This window comes from Podarcis bocagei, assembly GCF_964188305.1.
Source record: "Podarcis bocagei genome assembly, chromosome: 6".
Taxonomy (NCBI): domain Eukaryota; kingdom Metazoa; phylum Chordata; class Lepidosauria; order Squamata; family Lacertidae; genus Podarcis; species Podarcis bocagei.
In genome coordinates this window covers 85,930,776-85,944,105 of record NC_138130.1, presented here as the reverse complement: position 1 = coordinate 85,944,105, position 13,330 = coordinate 85,930,776, and the positions used below count along the sequence as shown (strand labels likewise).

At 47.2% G+C, this 13,330-nt stretch overlaps 1 protein-coding gene and 1 long non-coding RNA gene across 2 annotated transcripts in view; one reads left to right on the top strand and one right to left on the bottom strand.

The window, feature by feature from the left end:
• Positions 1–510: 510 nt before the first annotated feature.
• On the bottom strand, positions 511–6,590 carry LOC308589001. Its single transcript, XR_014009012.1, has 2 exons — positions 5,804–6,590; positions 511–2,391 (listed from the first exon to the last, which is right to left on the bottom strand). It is a non-coding gene; the product is annotated as an uncharacterized lncRNA (long non-coding RNA).
• Positions 6,591–11,959: 5,369 nt separating this feature from the next.
• Positions 11,960–13,330, top strand: part of CUL5 (cullin 5) — a 32,804-nt gene continuing 31,433 nt past the window's right edge. Inside the window, exon 1 of the mRNA XM_081197642.1 lies at positions 11,960–12,161. Within this exon, the coding sequence (XP_081053768.1) occupies positions 12,138–12,161 (24 nt within the window). The 5' untranslated portion in view covers positions 11,960–12,137. The remainder of the gene's footprint in view (positions 12,162–13,330) is intronic.

Genomic DNA, 13,330 nt, shown 5'->3' with positions numbered 1-13,330 from the left:
ATCAACTCCTGAAATAAAACTAGACACTTTGGATTTAAATTTGTATTTACGTTACTGTGCTTTCATTGTATAATTTCACCTTTGATCAACCTTATGTTGATCAGCCTTGGCATGCAAGTACTGTATATCCCAGAGATTTGATTTCTGACATGTGCATTATGGAAAAGTCTGCAGGCACAGACAAGAAAGCATGGTCACTGCAACCATTGCCATAGGAGCAGTAAAGAGTTGCCACAGGAAGTATGAGGAGTCAGTCTGAAGCCTTGCTCTTAGGAAACACTGATATTTTCCTCCTGCTCTGTCTCAGCCACATTTGGAAAGAGCACAAAGCACAGCAGGAAAAACTGGTCAAGCTAGAGGGACCAGAAGCCAGTTTAAAGGAAAAACTCTGACCATCTGTCTACTGGCAGAAAAAGTGTTGTAGTTATGAAGCCTTATTTACCTAGGGATCCATTAGCCACGCCATCCCCTGGACCTCGGAGGGAACAAAAGTACCAGGAAAGCAAAATCTTCTTTGGAGAAAAAGAGTTTATTGAGATCTGTGCACAGAGACGAGGTCTGTACTCAGAGACAGCCTGCTGGATAGTTCCTAAAAATACACTGGCTGTAAAGCAAGACACTTCAGCAGACTTTCTTATACCCCCAGACTTCCCCAATCGGCTAGCAAATATTGCTTGCTAAACACATTTTATTGCTTGCTAAACATTCCTGTCTTTCTGCTAAGCCAAGCACTCCCTCCCACCTCCTTGTACACGTGTCTTCTTTTGCTAACTAAGCATTCCCTTCGTATCTCTTCTTATTCTTGCATTACTAAGCAGAAGTAAAGCAGGAAACATCTTGCTAGTGGTTTTTCGGTTAACAGCAGTTTCTGGCTAGGCAGGAAGCGACCTTCTGACCTGTAGCTAGCATCAGCAGTTTCAAGTAGCTGGTTAGGCAGAAAACGACCTCCTGACCTGTCTGTTTTAGACTTTTGCAAGCCACTGCAATTTTGGGCTGTTTAACCATCCTAGCAGAGTGCAGGAATATACTATGTGTAGATAGTATTTGAGAGCAACAGAATAAAATATTGAGAGAAACCTTTCCCATCTCCCTTTACTCCGTCCTCTTCTTTTGAACAATCTATTACTTAGATTCGTTCTGGGGTAGGGGTCTATATTCTCTCATTACAGCAATCACGCGAGGTCTCATCATGCGAGACATCATCTTCCCATCATATGTTGCAAGCATTGCATTAAGCAGGGTATACAGAAGCAAAGAAGCAATAGAAGCATTATTGGGCCTATTCTTCCCACAAATACGATACCGTTCATGCCAACAGAAATACGAGAGCATCCATATGACAAGGGCGGTACATATCACTCCTACCCACCAAACCCAATATCTCCATGGTTCCTCCCACCAATATTCAGGGGGTGTGCTCATTGTTGAAGAGCCCACTGATATTTGTGCCCGACTACCTGTTGAGCCTCAAGGATGAGAGCCCACCAGTGAGCTGATGCTCCCACTATGTGGGTCAATTTTTCTATTAGCCCTGTTGGGTGGATTGAACTCTCGTGCTGCCTCCCTAGTGACCAGAGCATATGGAAGCTGAAATCCTGGGGTGGCAATTCTTACTGGCACTTGTTTAGTAATTTCAATGCACACCTGGCTAAGGCTCCCACCCCTGCAATACTTGCATTAAGATAGGTTCCGTCCCATCTATCACCTGGGTTAAGAGTAGGACCTGGTCTATCAAATGAGGTTGGTACAGTGCTCTACCTTCCAGATAACAGTTGACTACCCTCCCACAACAGCAAGAGCGGTCCAGAACTAGATAGATTTCGATCGTCTCTGCAGCTTCCCGTAAGAGCACTGTCCACGCGTGCTGGTCAGTGGTGTGGGAGAGGAGCCACAACGGGGCAGTGGGGTGTCTCAATACGGCAATCTCATCAAACCCCAGTTTCCAATAGCCAAAGAGCACGCCATCTCTTACCACCGGCAAGACGAACCAGTCGTAGCAGAGGCCAGCAGGCCAATAGGGTTGGTATGGTTCGGTAGGGTCAGGGCAATAAGACATAGAGCAAGTCAATAAAGAAAATAAGAGAGAAAAGAGAAAGTCTTTGTAACTGTCCTTGTGATGATTAGTCGCAGGATCTCGTTGCCCGTGGCCTAACGCTTTTTCCCTGGTAGCGTCAGACACAAGGTGATGATCAACTTCTGAGGGTCAGCAGGATTTCTCTTGCAAGTCCAGACACCCTTCTTCAGATGCGTGTGATGTACCCAGGGGATCACCTCGACTACTTTCACTGCAGTTGGGGATGAGGGGGTCGCCAGACGCTGTCACTCAGAGGAACTGGTGAACCGGCTCAGCGGGACTGCCACGGGACTGCAGGTGTACGCTCGAGGGAATACCTGGAAAGGAAGCAAATACACACAACAAACACAGGAATTGCACTTGTTCTTGGGTGATGTGATCTCCCATCTGCCCCAAACTGGCGGGGATGTCTCGGACGAAAGGGGTTGGCCTGCCATATAGAAGTTCAAAGGGTGATAGTTCTCAGTCTCTTGGTTGGCGCACAGGGCACATTTTGGGATATAGCAGCAGTTAGTTATAGCAGCAGTTAGTTGAGGTAGAATATTCTCCCAAGGCGTGCTTTAGCAGCTGGGCCTCCCAAATGGGTGGACTCGTGGTAATTCTTTACAATTGTGCTGGCCAGATGTTGGGGCACAAAAACACGGCTGTCTGGTCCTTCCTGGAGCGTTGCTCCTTCTTGGCTGGTCCACTGCTGTTCATCAAGGGTGTAACGTGGTTCCACATCGTCTGGAGTGAGTTCTGGTACCAATATCAAAAGTCCTGGTGGTGCCTCTAAATTGGCTGGAGAACAAATGTCTACGTTGGGGGCGCTGCCTGCGGGCGCCCCTCCCATCCAATTATTCAGCCGTGCGTAGAGATATCAGCAAGGCGGTCGTCACTGGAGGGGATCTTCAGGATGCTGAGACACAGTCCAATCTGAAGCAGCTTTTCCCACTTGAATGTGGTGGACCCAAGGGGTGGTGCCAGCGATCTTCACAGCTGTGGGTGTGGAGAGCAGATGGGCCCTTCCAGCACGGTTGCAGTGGTGCCTGGGACCAGTCTTATCCACACCTCGTCACCTGGCTCAAACTGGTCACGCAAGGAGTTCGGGCCTGGGTTGAGAGAGAAAATCTCGAGAGAGACACTGTACATAATTGTTCAATTCCACATCTTGAGCAGGGATAGGTGAAAGCATGCATACATAAGGAACCGGTCTCCCAAACATCACTTCAAAAGGGTGACAAGTGAATACGTTTCAATGGGAGGCTACAGACTCTAAGCAAAGCCAAGGGCAACATGAACACCCAATTAGACCCTGTTTCTTGGGTCAATGGTTTTTCAAAGTCCTGTTCTTCCTTTCCTCTTTTCCAGAACTTTGGGGCCTATATGCAGTACCCACCATCCTCCTTCTTCACTGGCAACAGTGGGGTGTTTCACTGTGATTGGCATTGTTTCAAAATTCCATGTTGAAGCAATCGCTTCAAATGCACCCACACTCCTTCAGCTGCCTGTCGTGGGATGGGGTATTGGTTTTTTATCTTCCGCCCATAGTCCAGGGTCAACATCATGAAGCAGGCTAACAGGGAGGATTCCCTCCTCTTCTTTTACCATCATCAAGCACCAATGGTCTCTCAGGGGCATTTCTAAAGAAAACTCTCCTGCTGGTCCAGTTGTCATCATTACTTTCCCCATTGGTTGGAAGGAAATCTGGGCTTGTAATTTTGTTAACAAGTCTCGGCCCAATAAGGGAATGGGACACTCTGGTATATACAAAAATTTGTGCTGGACTACTTGGCCACCTAGGCAGCAGGTAACAGACTGCAAAAACGGGGCCTTTTGTGATTTACCTGTGGCTCCAATTATATTAACCACTTGGTTTGTGGGTTTTGTTACAGGCACAGGTAAGACTGAGTGGGCAGCTCCCTTGTTCACCTTCTCCTACCTGTAATAAGGTAGCTAGGTTAAGGGCTGTGGCAACCTGAAACTTCAGGCGTGAATGTAATAACAGCATCTGGCACTTCCTCTTGGAGTCACACAGCTGGTGTCCTGTCCAAACGTGAATTTATCTGCCTTTGTGAGTAGGGTGGCCACTGCCACAATCACTCTCATACAGGGGGGGGGCAATCTCTGTTCTGTTGGGGTTAGCTTCTCTGACAAGTATGCGACGGGTTGCTGCCAATTTTCCAGTTTCTGGCATGAGACTCCCTTGGCTACCCCCCTGGTCTTCATCTGTGAACAGGGTAAAAGGCTTCTTGGGGTTTGGATGCCAAGCACTGGGGCTTGTTGTAATGTCACTTTGAGATCCTGAAAAGCCTGCTGCTGTTCCCTGCCCCATATAAAAGGATCCTTCTCTATTCCCCTAGCTGACTCATGCAGTGGCCAAACAATGCTTCTGTAGTTAGTAGTGAGTCCAGGGGATATTGTTCATCATCATAAGTGGGATTATAGGTTTAAAAAAAAAATCCCTTCAAACAATTTTATGATCTTCGCTGGGTTCTCCTCAAAAGAGGGGTTCTGATTTCTCCAATTACAAACATCTGCACTTGAAAAGGGTATATGCTGTCTGTGGTGCCTTCGTTTGTCCAGCTGGGACAGGGGCTGGTGGATCATAAACCCTCCGAAGGGGCATTTCTCCGGCTGCCTGATCCTTCCTGGTTTTCTCATACTGTCTGTGAGACATAACTCTCTTCGCCGCCTGTCCCCACTTACGTTGCCATCTCTTCCTCTTTTCAGGGGTGCAGCATTCTGCTGTCTCAACTAACAAGGGGCTCACATCCAACTTCTCCCTCAAATGGCTTTGCAAACTCCTTTTAGTCTCTCTTTCTGTTTTTCTGTCCACATTTTCTTTCCTTGATTCATATCATCTAGTGTCTTCCTAAACTCCTCGTTATCTTCCTCTTCTTCCGTCTCACTATCCTCCTTCGCAGGTCCTCCTCCCCCTACACCAGCACCTCCCTGTGCTTCTTGATCTTGGCCTGGGGGGGGGGTTGGAGGGGCTGTTGGTGGAGTGTAAGGTGGTGGCTTAATCACTCCCCCTCCTCATCTTCTGGGTCTTCTAACACCAGAGGCTTCACTGTACAAATCCTGTTCTGTGTGTTGCTGTCACAGCAAGACTTTAGCCATGGTAGATTCTTTTTTTTACATTGGTCTTCCATGTAGAGATATAGGGGATCTGGTCTGGGTGGACATTTAATATATTTTGCCACAGGGGGTTGATTTGCCACAGGGGGTTGATTAATTGCAAATCAAAGCCACGCAGTTCCCTGGGTCGGCAAGTCCACCTCACATAAAGTTTTGAGTCTCTGTTTTTCAATTTGAATCATCACTCTTCGTGGCTGTTTTCCAGTTATTTAAAAAGCATTCCAGAGGAATACATTGGCTTGCTCCAGACCCTATTTTTCAGATACTACCGCTCCTAACTGGGTTTTCAAAATTCTCTCACACTCCACATGCTACAGTTTGTCAGAAAATGCACAACCCTACAATCGCTCGGCCAAGGGGACACTAAGCCTTGGCCCTCATTCAACAATTCATCCACTGGAGTATCTGACACACAACATGCCAACAAAACACTCAATTCCCTCTTCCCCATTCCCTTTCCCAAACCTTACCAATTCCTTTCCTGGTGGCATTCTTACTGCACGGGCACTCTACTGCCAACTACCAGGTGAGGCTGATCAGGCCTCTGGCCCTTTCCCTCGGGCCCCTAGCCCTTTCCCTCGGGCCCCTAGCCCTTTCCTTCGGGCTTACCTTTTTCCGCTGCGGACCTGTCCCCTCGGCGCCGTCCTGTCCTCTTGTTCTCCCTCAACCAGATGTCTCCACTCCAGGACGGTGTGGCAATTTCCCCCTACAAACTGGCAGGGTGTGCACCGGAAATGCGAACGCCGATCGGAGCTGTTCACCTTGGTTGAGCCTGGCCCTCCGGTCCGTATTTGGGGAGGGGGCAAATCCCGGACGAGCCCCCAGAGAGATGAAGCCTTATTTACCTAGGGATCCATTAGCCACGCCATCCCCTGGACCTCGGAGGGAACAAAAGTACCAGGAAAGCAAAATCTTCTTTGGAGAAAAAGAGTTTATTGAGATCTGTGCACAGAGACGAGGTCTGTACTCAGAGACAGCCTGCTGGATAGTTCCTAAAAATACACTGGCTGTAAAGCAAGACACTTCAGCAGACTTTCTTATACCCCCAGACTTCCCCAATCGGCTAGCAAATATTGCTTGCTAAACACATTTTATTGCTTGCTAAACATTCCTGTCTTTCTGCTAAGCCAAGCACTCCCTCCCACCTCCTTGTACACGTGTCTTCTTTTGCTAACTAAGCATTCCCTTCGTATCTCTTCTTATTCTTGCATTACTAAGCAGAAGTAAAGCAGGAAACATCTTGCTAGTGGTTTTTCGGTTAACAGCAGTTTCTGGCTAGGCAGGAAGCGACCTTCTGACCTGTAGCTAGCATCAGCAGTTTCAAGTAGCTGGTTAGGCAGAAAACGACCTCCTGACCTGTCTGTTTTAGACTTTTGCAAGCCACTGCAATTTTGGGCTGTTTAACCATCCTAGCAGAGTGCAGGAATATACTATGTGTAGATAGTATTTGAGAGCAACAGAATAAAATATTGAGAGAAACCTTTCCCATCTCCCTTTAGTTATACCTTTGTAATTTCTAAGAGCATGCCTTGTGAATCACAGTTGGATCAGAGGAACTCAGCAGTCAGTAGTGCTACACTTATGGGAAAGAGTACAGCTTCTGCATAAGGCCTGCCCTAAGTTCAGTCTGTAGTTGCATGTTCTTTCAGAGCTAGCTTGGAAAATATTTCCACATGCACCCCTGAGATGCTGCAGTCAAAAGTAACTGGCACTGGACTAAATGGACCAATGATCTTGCATGGGCGGTCACCAAAATGCTTAGAAGAGATGTCTCTTTTTGCCCCTGTGTGCTTCCTATCACCTACCTCATCCAGCTTTCCCAGGAATACTCATGCACACACATATATCCATGTGCAGGAGTATGTTATTTCCACATCAAAGCTTTTGGTGTAAGTTTCCTTGTGTGGCATTCCTTGAGTGGCATCTGTCAATTGTATGTGAGTGGAATTAGGTAAATATATTCAAGAGATACTTCTGTGTTTCAGGTTTAAACACCAGAAGAACTCATACCATCACCAATCATTTTCAAGGAGGTGGGGAAGAAAGATGCAGTTTGCATTGTTATAGAATGCTATGGCTCAAAAGACTGGGATGCATTTACAATTCTCAATATGAAGTTCAAACACTGCGCAAGTTGTGGGTGATGGGGATGTAAAACACTGTAGAGCAATTTATGCAGCATGGTCTCTCAAACATAATTCACTAGTTTTTATTTCTGAAGTTGCACTGAAGCATTCAGCTGGGAATCATAAGACAGCGCTCACACTTCCTGCTGTATTTATCCAGCATAATTTCTGATGGTATAGTCTACTCAGTAAATCCTGCTGTGTTTGTTTATTTATTATATCTATAGTTCACCTTTTTCCCCAAGCAGTTCAAGCTGTCATATATAATTCCCACAACAATTGTGTAAAGTAGATTAGGCTGAGAGTAAGTGACTGGCCCCCAGGGTCACCCAGTGAACTTCCAGGCTAAGTGGGGATTCAAACTCTGGTTTCCCAGGTCCTTGACCAACACTCTAACCACTACTTCACACTAGCTCTCTATCTAACTGGTGTTCACTGGGGCTTACTCCTATGAAAGTATACTTGGGATATTATCCGAAAAGTACTGACTGCAATGGCGTAGGCTGCAATCCTATACCCACTTGCCTGGGAGTAAGACCAACTGAATGCAGTAGAATTAGCAGTAACGAAATTAAAAGACGCCTGCTTCTTGGGAGAAAAGCAATGACAAACCTAGACAGCATCTTAAAAAGCAGAGACATCACCTGATGCCCTACTGAGTGTCAAGAAGACTGCTCATATATTGATCCATAGCAGATTCCAACATACAGTTAGAGCAGGGGTGTCAAACTCAAATTCATCGGGGGCCGCATCAGCAGTTTGGTCACCCTCAAAGGGCCGGTTGTATCTGTAGGACTTACAGTACAGCAGAGAAGGGTTCAGGCAGCCGTTGGATCTGTCACATCACAGGATGGCATGCGCTCAATATAAAAACAAGTGGAGGTTTCCTGAATGCATGTAAAGTGGAGGTTTCCTGTGTAGAACGGCCGGCGCCGCTAGAGGGCAGACGTTCTCTGGCTTGTAGGCTGCCGCGCATGCACTGAAGAGGCGGCTTTCTTGTGTAAAAAAAAAAAAAAAGCGAGAATAAAAGGTGAAGGCTGGCGGCCGGCGGCGGCTACACGGGCCACATGACGAGGTCTGGCGGGCCGGATTCGGCCCGCGGGCCTTGTGTTTGACACCCGTGAGTTAGAGTAAAAAAAATTAGCACATTGCAGGATTCCCCCCCAAAATAGACCAGAGGCAATTAATATTTCATCCAGCAGAGCTGAAGGCAAATGAGCAAAATGGCCACAAATCCATACATTTTCAGTACAGTGGTACCTCAGGTTACATACGCTTCAGGTTACATATGCTTCAGGTTACATACTCCGCTAACCCAGAAATAGTGCTTCAGGTTAAGAACTTTGCTTCAGGATGAGAACAGAAATCGTGCTCCGGCGGCGCGGTGGCAGCAGTAGGCCCCATTAGCTAAAGTGGTGCTTCAGGTTAAGAACAGTTTCAGGTTAAGTACTGACCTCCGGAACGAATTAAGTACTTAACCTGAGGTACCACTGTATTGGCGTTGTCCATAAGAAATTCAGTTGCAGCAGACTTAACTTAAACTTACAATAACTTAACAATAAGACTAAAACCTTAACACTATATACAGAACACTACACCAGAAGGAAAGAGAAAGTGAAACCCTGGCTCCTTCTGACCTTATTATTATAGTCAGCATTAACATTGACAGAAGGAGATAAGAGAATCAGTTTAAACTAGCTATACTCAGCTTCTCTGAAGGAATAACCCAAACACCAGGAATCTTCAGCTTGCTTTTAGGCAGAATAGAAACTTCCTTGTCAGCTAGGAAACTTCCAGCTTGCACCAGCTTGTACCACACAGAGAAGCTTCCAGAACCCTCTTGAATCAATTAGAATAAGAAAGATCTCTACACTTTAAACCAATACTTTCTGCACCAAGAAACGCAAACTGACAATGAGTTCCAGAGCATGGTCTAAGAAGGACACGTGATGTGGCCACCTTGCTAAAGCTAAGCCAGCCTGCATCAGGCCAGGGTCTGGATGGCAGACCCCTGTAGACAGAGTTGATTTCCATGACGAGATATGCAATATAAATATAACATAATAACACAACGGCTTACTATATGTGCCCTGTGCCCACTTATGAGAACAGGATGCTGGACTAGGTGGGCCTGATCCAGAAGGTCTCTCCATCTGCTCTTACGGACCTTCTGAAGCAGGCCCAGGAGCAGCCCCACACAGAGCTCATTGCAGCAATCCAGCCTCAAAGGCTCCAACAATGCAATGGTCAGGCTCCCCCTGTCCAGGAATGGCCGTAGCTGGAAAACCAGATGATGCTTCGTAAAAGGCACTCCTAGCCAGAGGGCACTTGGGCCATTAGGGGCAATTACTCCAGCTCAAGTTGGTGATGTAGGTACCGCCGTACATTAATTATTTTGCTTAATGTCAAAATAGGTTTCTATCCAGTTCCCAGTGTATAAAGACCAGTTACACCCAGTTACACAATGTTGTTGTTGTTGGCATCTGTCTGTCTCAGGACACAATGGAGGAGTGTGCCTTTGGAGGTGAAGCCAAAATGTTGGGAGGTTGCAGCGCCCGCCGTAGAGACCAATACCAGAGAGAAATCTTTTGATGCAGCTGGGGCAGAGGAAGGCACATGGAAACATCTACCTGTCATTAAAATACACAACAAAACCATCAGATTCAAGTATACATTGTGGCAGTGAATCCTGGAAGACCTGCTCACTGCCTTGCTGGCCTTTTCCTATCTGGCCTGGGACTGACTCCAGCTACAAAAGCGGAGGCTGCGGAACAGTATTGATTAGGAGTTTTATTGTTGCGGCTACAAAATAAAAAAATTCCTTCCAGTAGAGGAATTAGAGACCAACTAAGTTTGTTATTGGTATGAGCTTTCGTGTGCATACACATCTCTTCAGATACCATTGTTGCTGCTGTTATATACATTAACCTTTCGTATTTTTATTTTCTAGATCTGATGATGATATAACTGGAAATTGTTCTGATTTGGCCGTGTGCTTTTTGAAGCGTTATATTTATTGCTTATAACTGACTATACTCTTGGGGTCCTTTCCAACTCTAAGATTCTATGGTTTTATTTAGCTGAGATTCCTGCATTGCAAGGGGTTGGACTAGATGACCCTTGGGATCCCTTCCAACTCTATGACTACCTTCTTTTTTTTCTTTTTTTTTGCTACGTTCACAGTTGTGGGCAAATCTTCTATTATTATTATTACTATTATTTGTGTAATGTTCTATTTTGATTTTATGTATATTGGAAGCCAGCATAGGCGCCGACTCCATGGGGCTTGAGGGGGCCCGAGCCCCCTCAAAAATTCGTTTGGGGGGGCTCCGCCCCCCCAATAATCTCCGGCGCCCCTCCAGCAGAGCGCCATCGCCGCCCCTCCCCCAGCCCAAAATGCACAGGGTCGGGCTGCATGCCTCCTGCCCTCCCTCCCGAGCAAAAGCTCCAATCAATTTCCTTCGGAGCTGATTAATAGGCGCAGCACGCTCTCCCCTATTCGCTCACGAGGAGGCGGCGCCACTTTATTTGCATATTCATGAGCTTATTTATTATTCATGAGCTTTCCCGGGCCCCCCCAATATTTTTTATAAGTCCGCGTCCCTGGAAGCCAGCCAGAATGGCTGGGGGCAACAGTCAGATGGGTGGGGGTACATACAAATAAGATTATGACTACAGTGGTACCTTGGTTCTCAAACACCTTGGTACTCAAACAACTTGGAACCTAAACACTGCAAACCTGGAAATATGTGTTCCAGTTTGCGAACTTTTTTTAGAAGCCAAACATGCTCCATTTTGAGTGTTACACTTCTGATCTGAGTGCCACACTTCCGTTTTGAGTGTTACACTGAGGTCTGTCTGTTTTTGCTATTTATTTTGCATTTTTGCGGTTTTTTGTTTTTGTGACTGTGTGCATCGCAGCTTAGCTACTGACTGATTGATTGCGTGACTGCACTACATTGTTTATTGCTTTCATTTTATGGATCAATGGTCTCATTAAACAGTAAAATTCATGTTAAATTGCTGTTTTAGGGGTTGTTTTTAAAAGTCTGGAACGGATCAATCCATTTTGCATTACAGTGCTTCCTATGGGAAAGCGTGCCTTGGTTTTGGAATGCTTTGGTTTTGGCACGGACTTCCGGAACGGATTTAAGTTTGAGAACCAAGGTACCACTGAACTATGACGATGCTGGTAAGTCGCCTCGGAGCATGGGAAGGCGGTGTGCGAATAAAAACGATGCTGCCACAGCAACACACACACACACACACACACACACGTGGAGCTGGCAGCCTTCGCCACACCATGAGGGAACACCGCCGAGGCCTGCGCTCCGTCGAGAGCGAGGCGAGGCAGGCGCGGCCTCCGCCCTGCAGGGGCCGCTGTGGGCCGGAGCCGCTCTCCCCTCTCGGCGGCGGGCCATCCGGCTCCTCGGCGCCGCATCATGTGGGCTCGCCCAGCCCCTCGCGAGGAGCCGGGCTGCTGCCGCTGCTACCGCCGCCGCCTCCTCCTCCAGCGCCCGGAGTCTCCCGCTGTCTGGGCTGGTTCCGCCATGAGGCGCTGAGACCCGAGGCAGGGGAGCCGTCACGAGCCCGTCGCCCAGCGGCTGAGGGGGCCGAGCGGCCGGGTGGACGCCGAGCCGAGGCTCCCCACACGGTTCCGTCCCGCGCGGGGCGGCCGAGACCATGTAAAGCGGCCCCAGCCCGAAGAACCAGCCCCGGACGACGGGGGAGCAGCTGACGCCGCCGCCGCCGCCGGCTTGTGAAGGCCCCGCAAGGGCGCCTGTTTCTCTCTCTGTGTTGTGTGTTTTGTGGGGAACATGGCGACGTCTAATCTGTTAAAGGTGAGAGAGAGGCAACCCCCGGCCTGGTTGGGCGGCTTGCCTGCCTGAGGGAACCTCCGACCTTTGGGGGTTGGGTGATATGTGGGGAGGAGCTGCCTAGCTGATAAGGAGAGGGAGGGATATATATATATAGCACAGCACATTACACACATACATATATATATATATATATGTATATGTATGTATAATGTGATATATATATATATATATATATATATATATATATATATATATATATATATTGCTGTGCTGTGTGTGTGGTGTTTTTTTTAAAGCATATATATATATATAATATAATATATATATATATATGTGCTGTGCTTTGCTGTGATATATATATATATATATATATATATCTGTCTGTCCTGTGCTGTGTGTGTGGTGGTGTTTGTTTTTTTCAAAGCACCGAGGAGCACTTATGACAAGTTTGCTCTGGATCTCGGGAGGATGCAGTTAAACACCCCCGTTGGCTTATTGCAGCGCCGCTGTAACAAAGCAGATATATCACAGGCAAAACATATTGGCTTCTGGGTGCCTGCCTAAAGAGACCCGACTGCCAGGTTAGGGCTACATGGTAGGAAGCCGGAGAGCCAGAGCCTAAAGGTTGGAAGCCTGCACTGAAAGGTTGAAAGTGAACGAAAATGCAACGGACTCGTGTTTTGGGCTATGTCTCATTTTTCTAAACTAGGGTGGAGCACATCCGACTTAACCTGTGTACATCTCTGTGTGTGCGCATCTTATAAGGTGAAGGGAGCGTTGCATTCCCTTCACAAGGTTTTTCTGGATTTCAGCCCCTGTGTCCTGCAGGGTGAAGGCAGGGGAAGAAACAGCATTTGAGGAAAATGACAAGTGCTCTAAGACATGGTGGTCCTAAATGTATTCTCCGCACCCCAGCCTCCACCCCCCCCCTCCTCCAACCATCAAGGGTTTTCAGTGGGATGTATGCAGGACAACTTCACACTGGATTTTGCCCCCCCCAAATCAGATTTGTTGTCAGCCACTTTGTTCCCCTTAATCATATCCAAAATTTTCTGCTGGAGGTGCTTACCTGCCTTTGCACATTTATTATGTATGTTTGTTTGTTTGGTTGGTTGGTTTATACACTGCCCTTAATCAAAAGATCTAAGGGCAGTTAACATCTGCTTCCCAGTTGCTATCTTTTGCCCTTT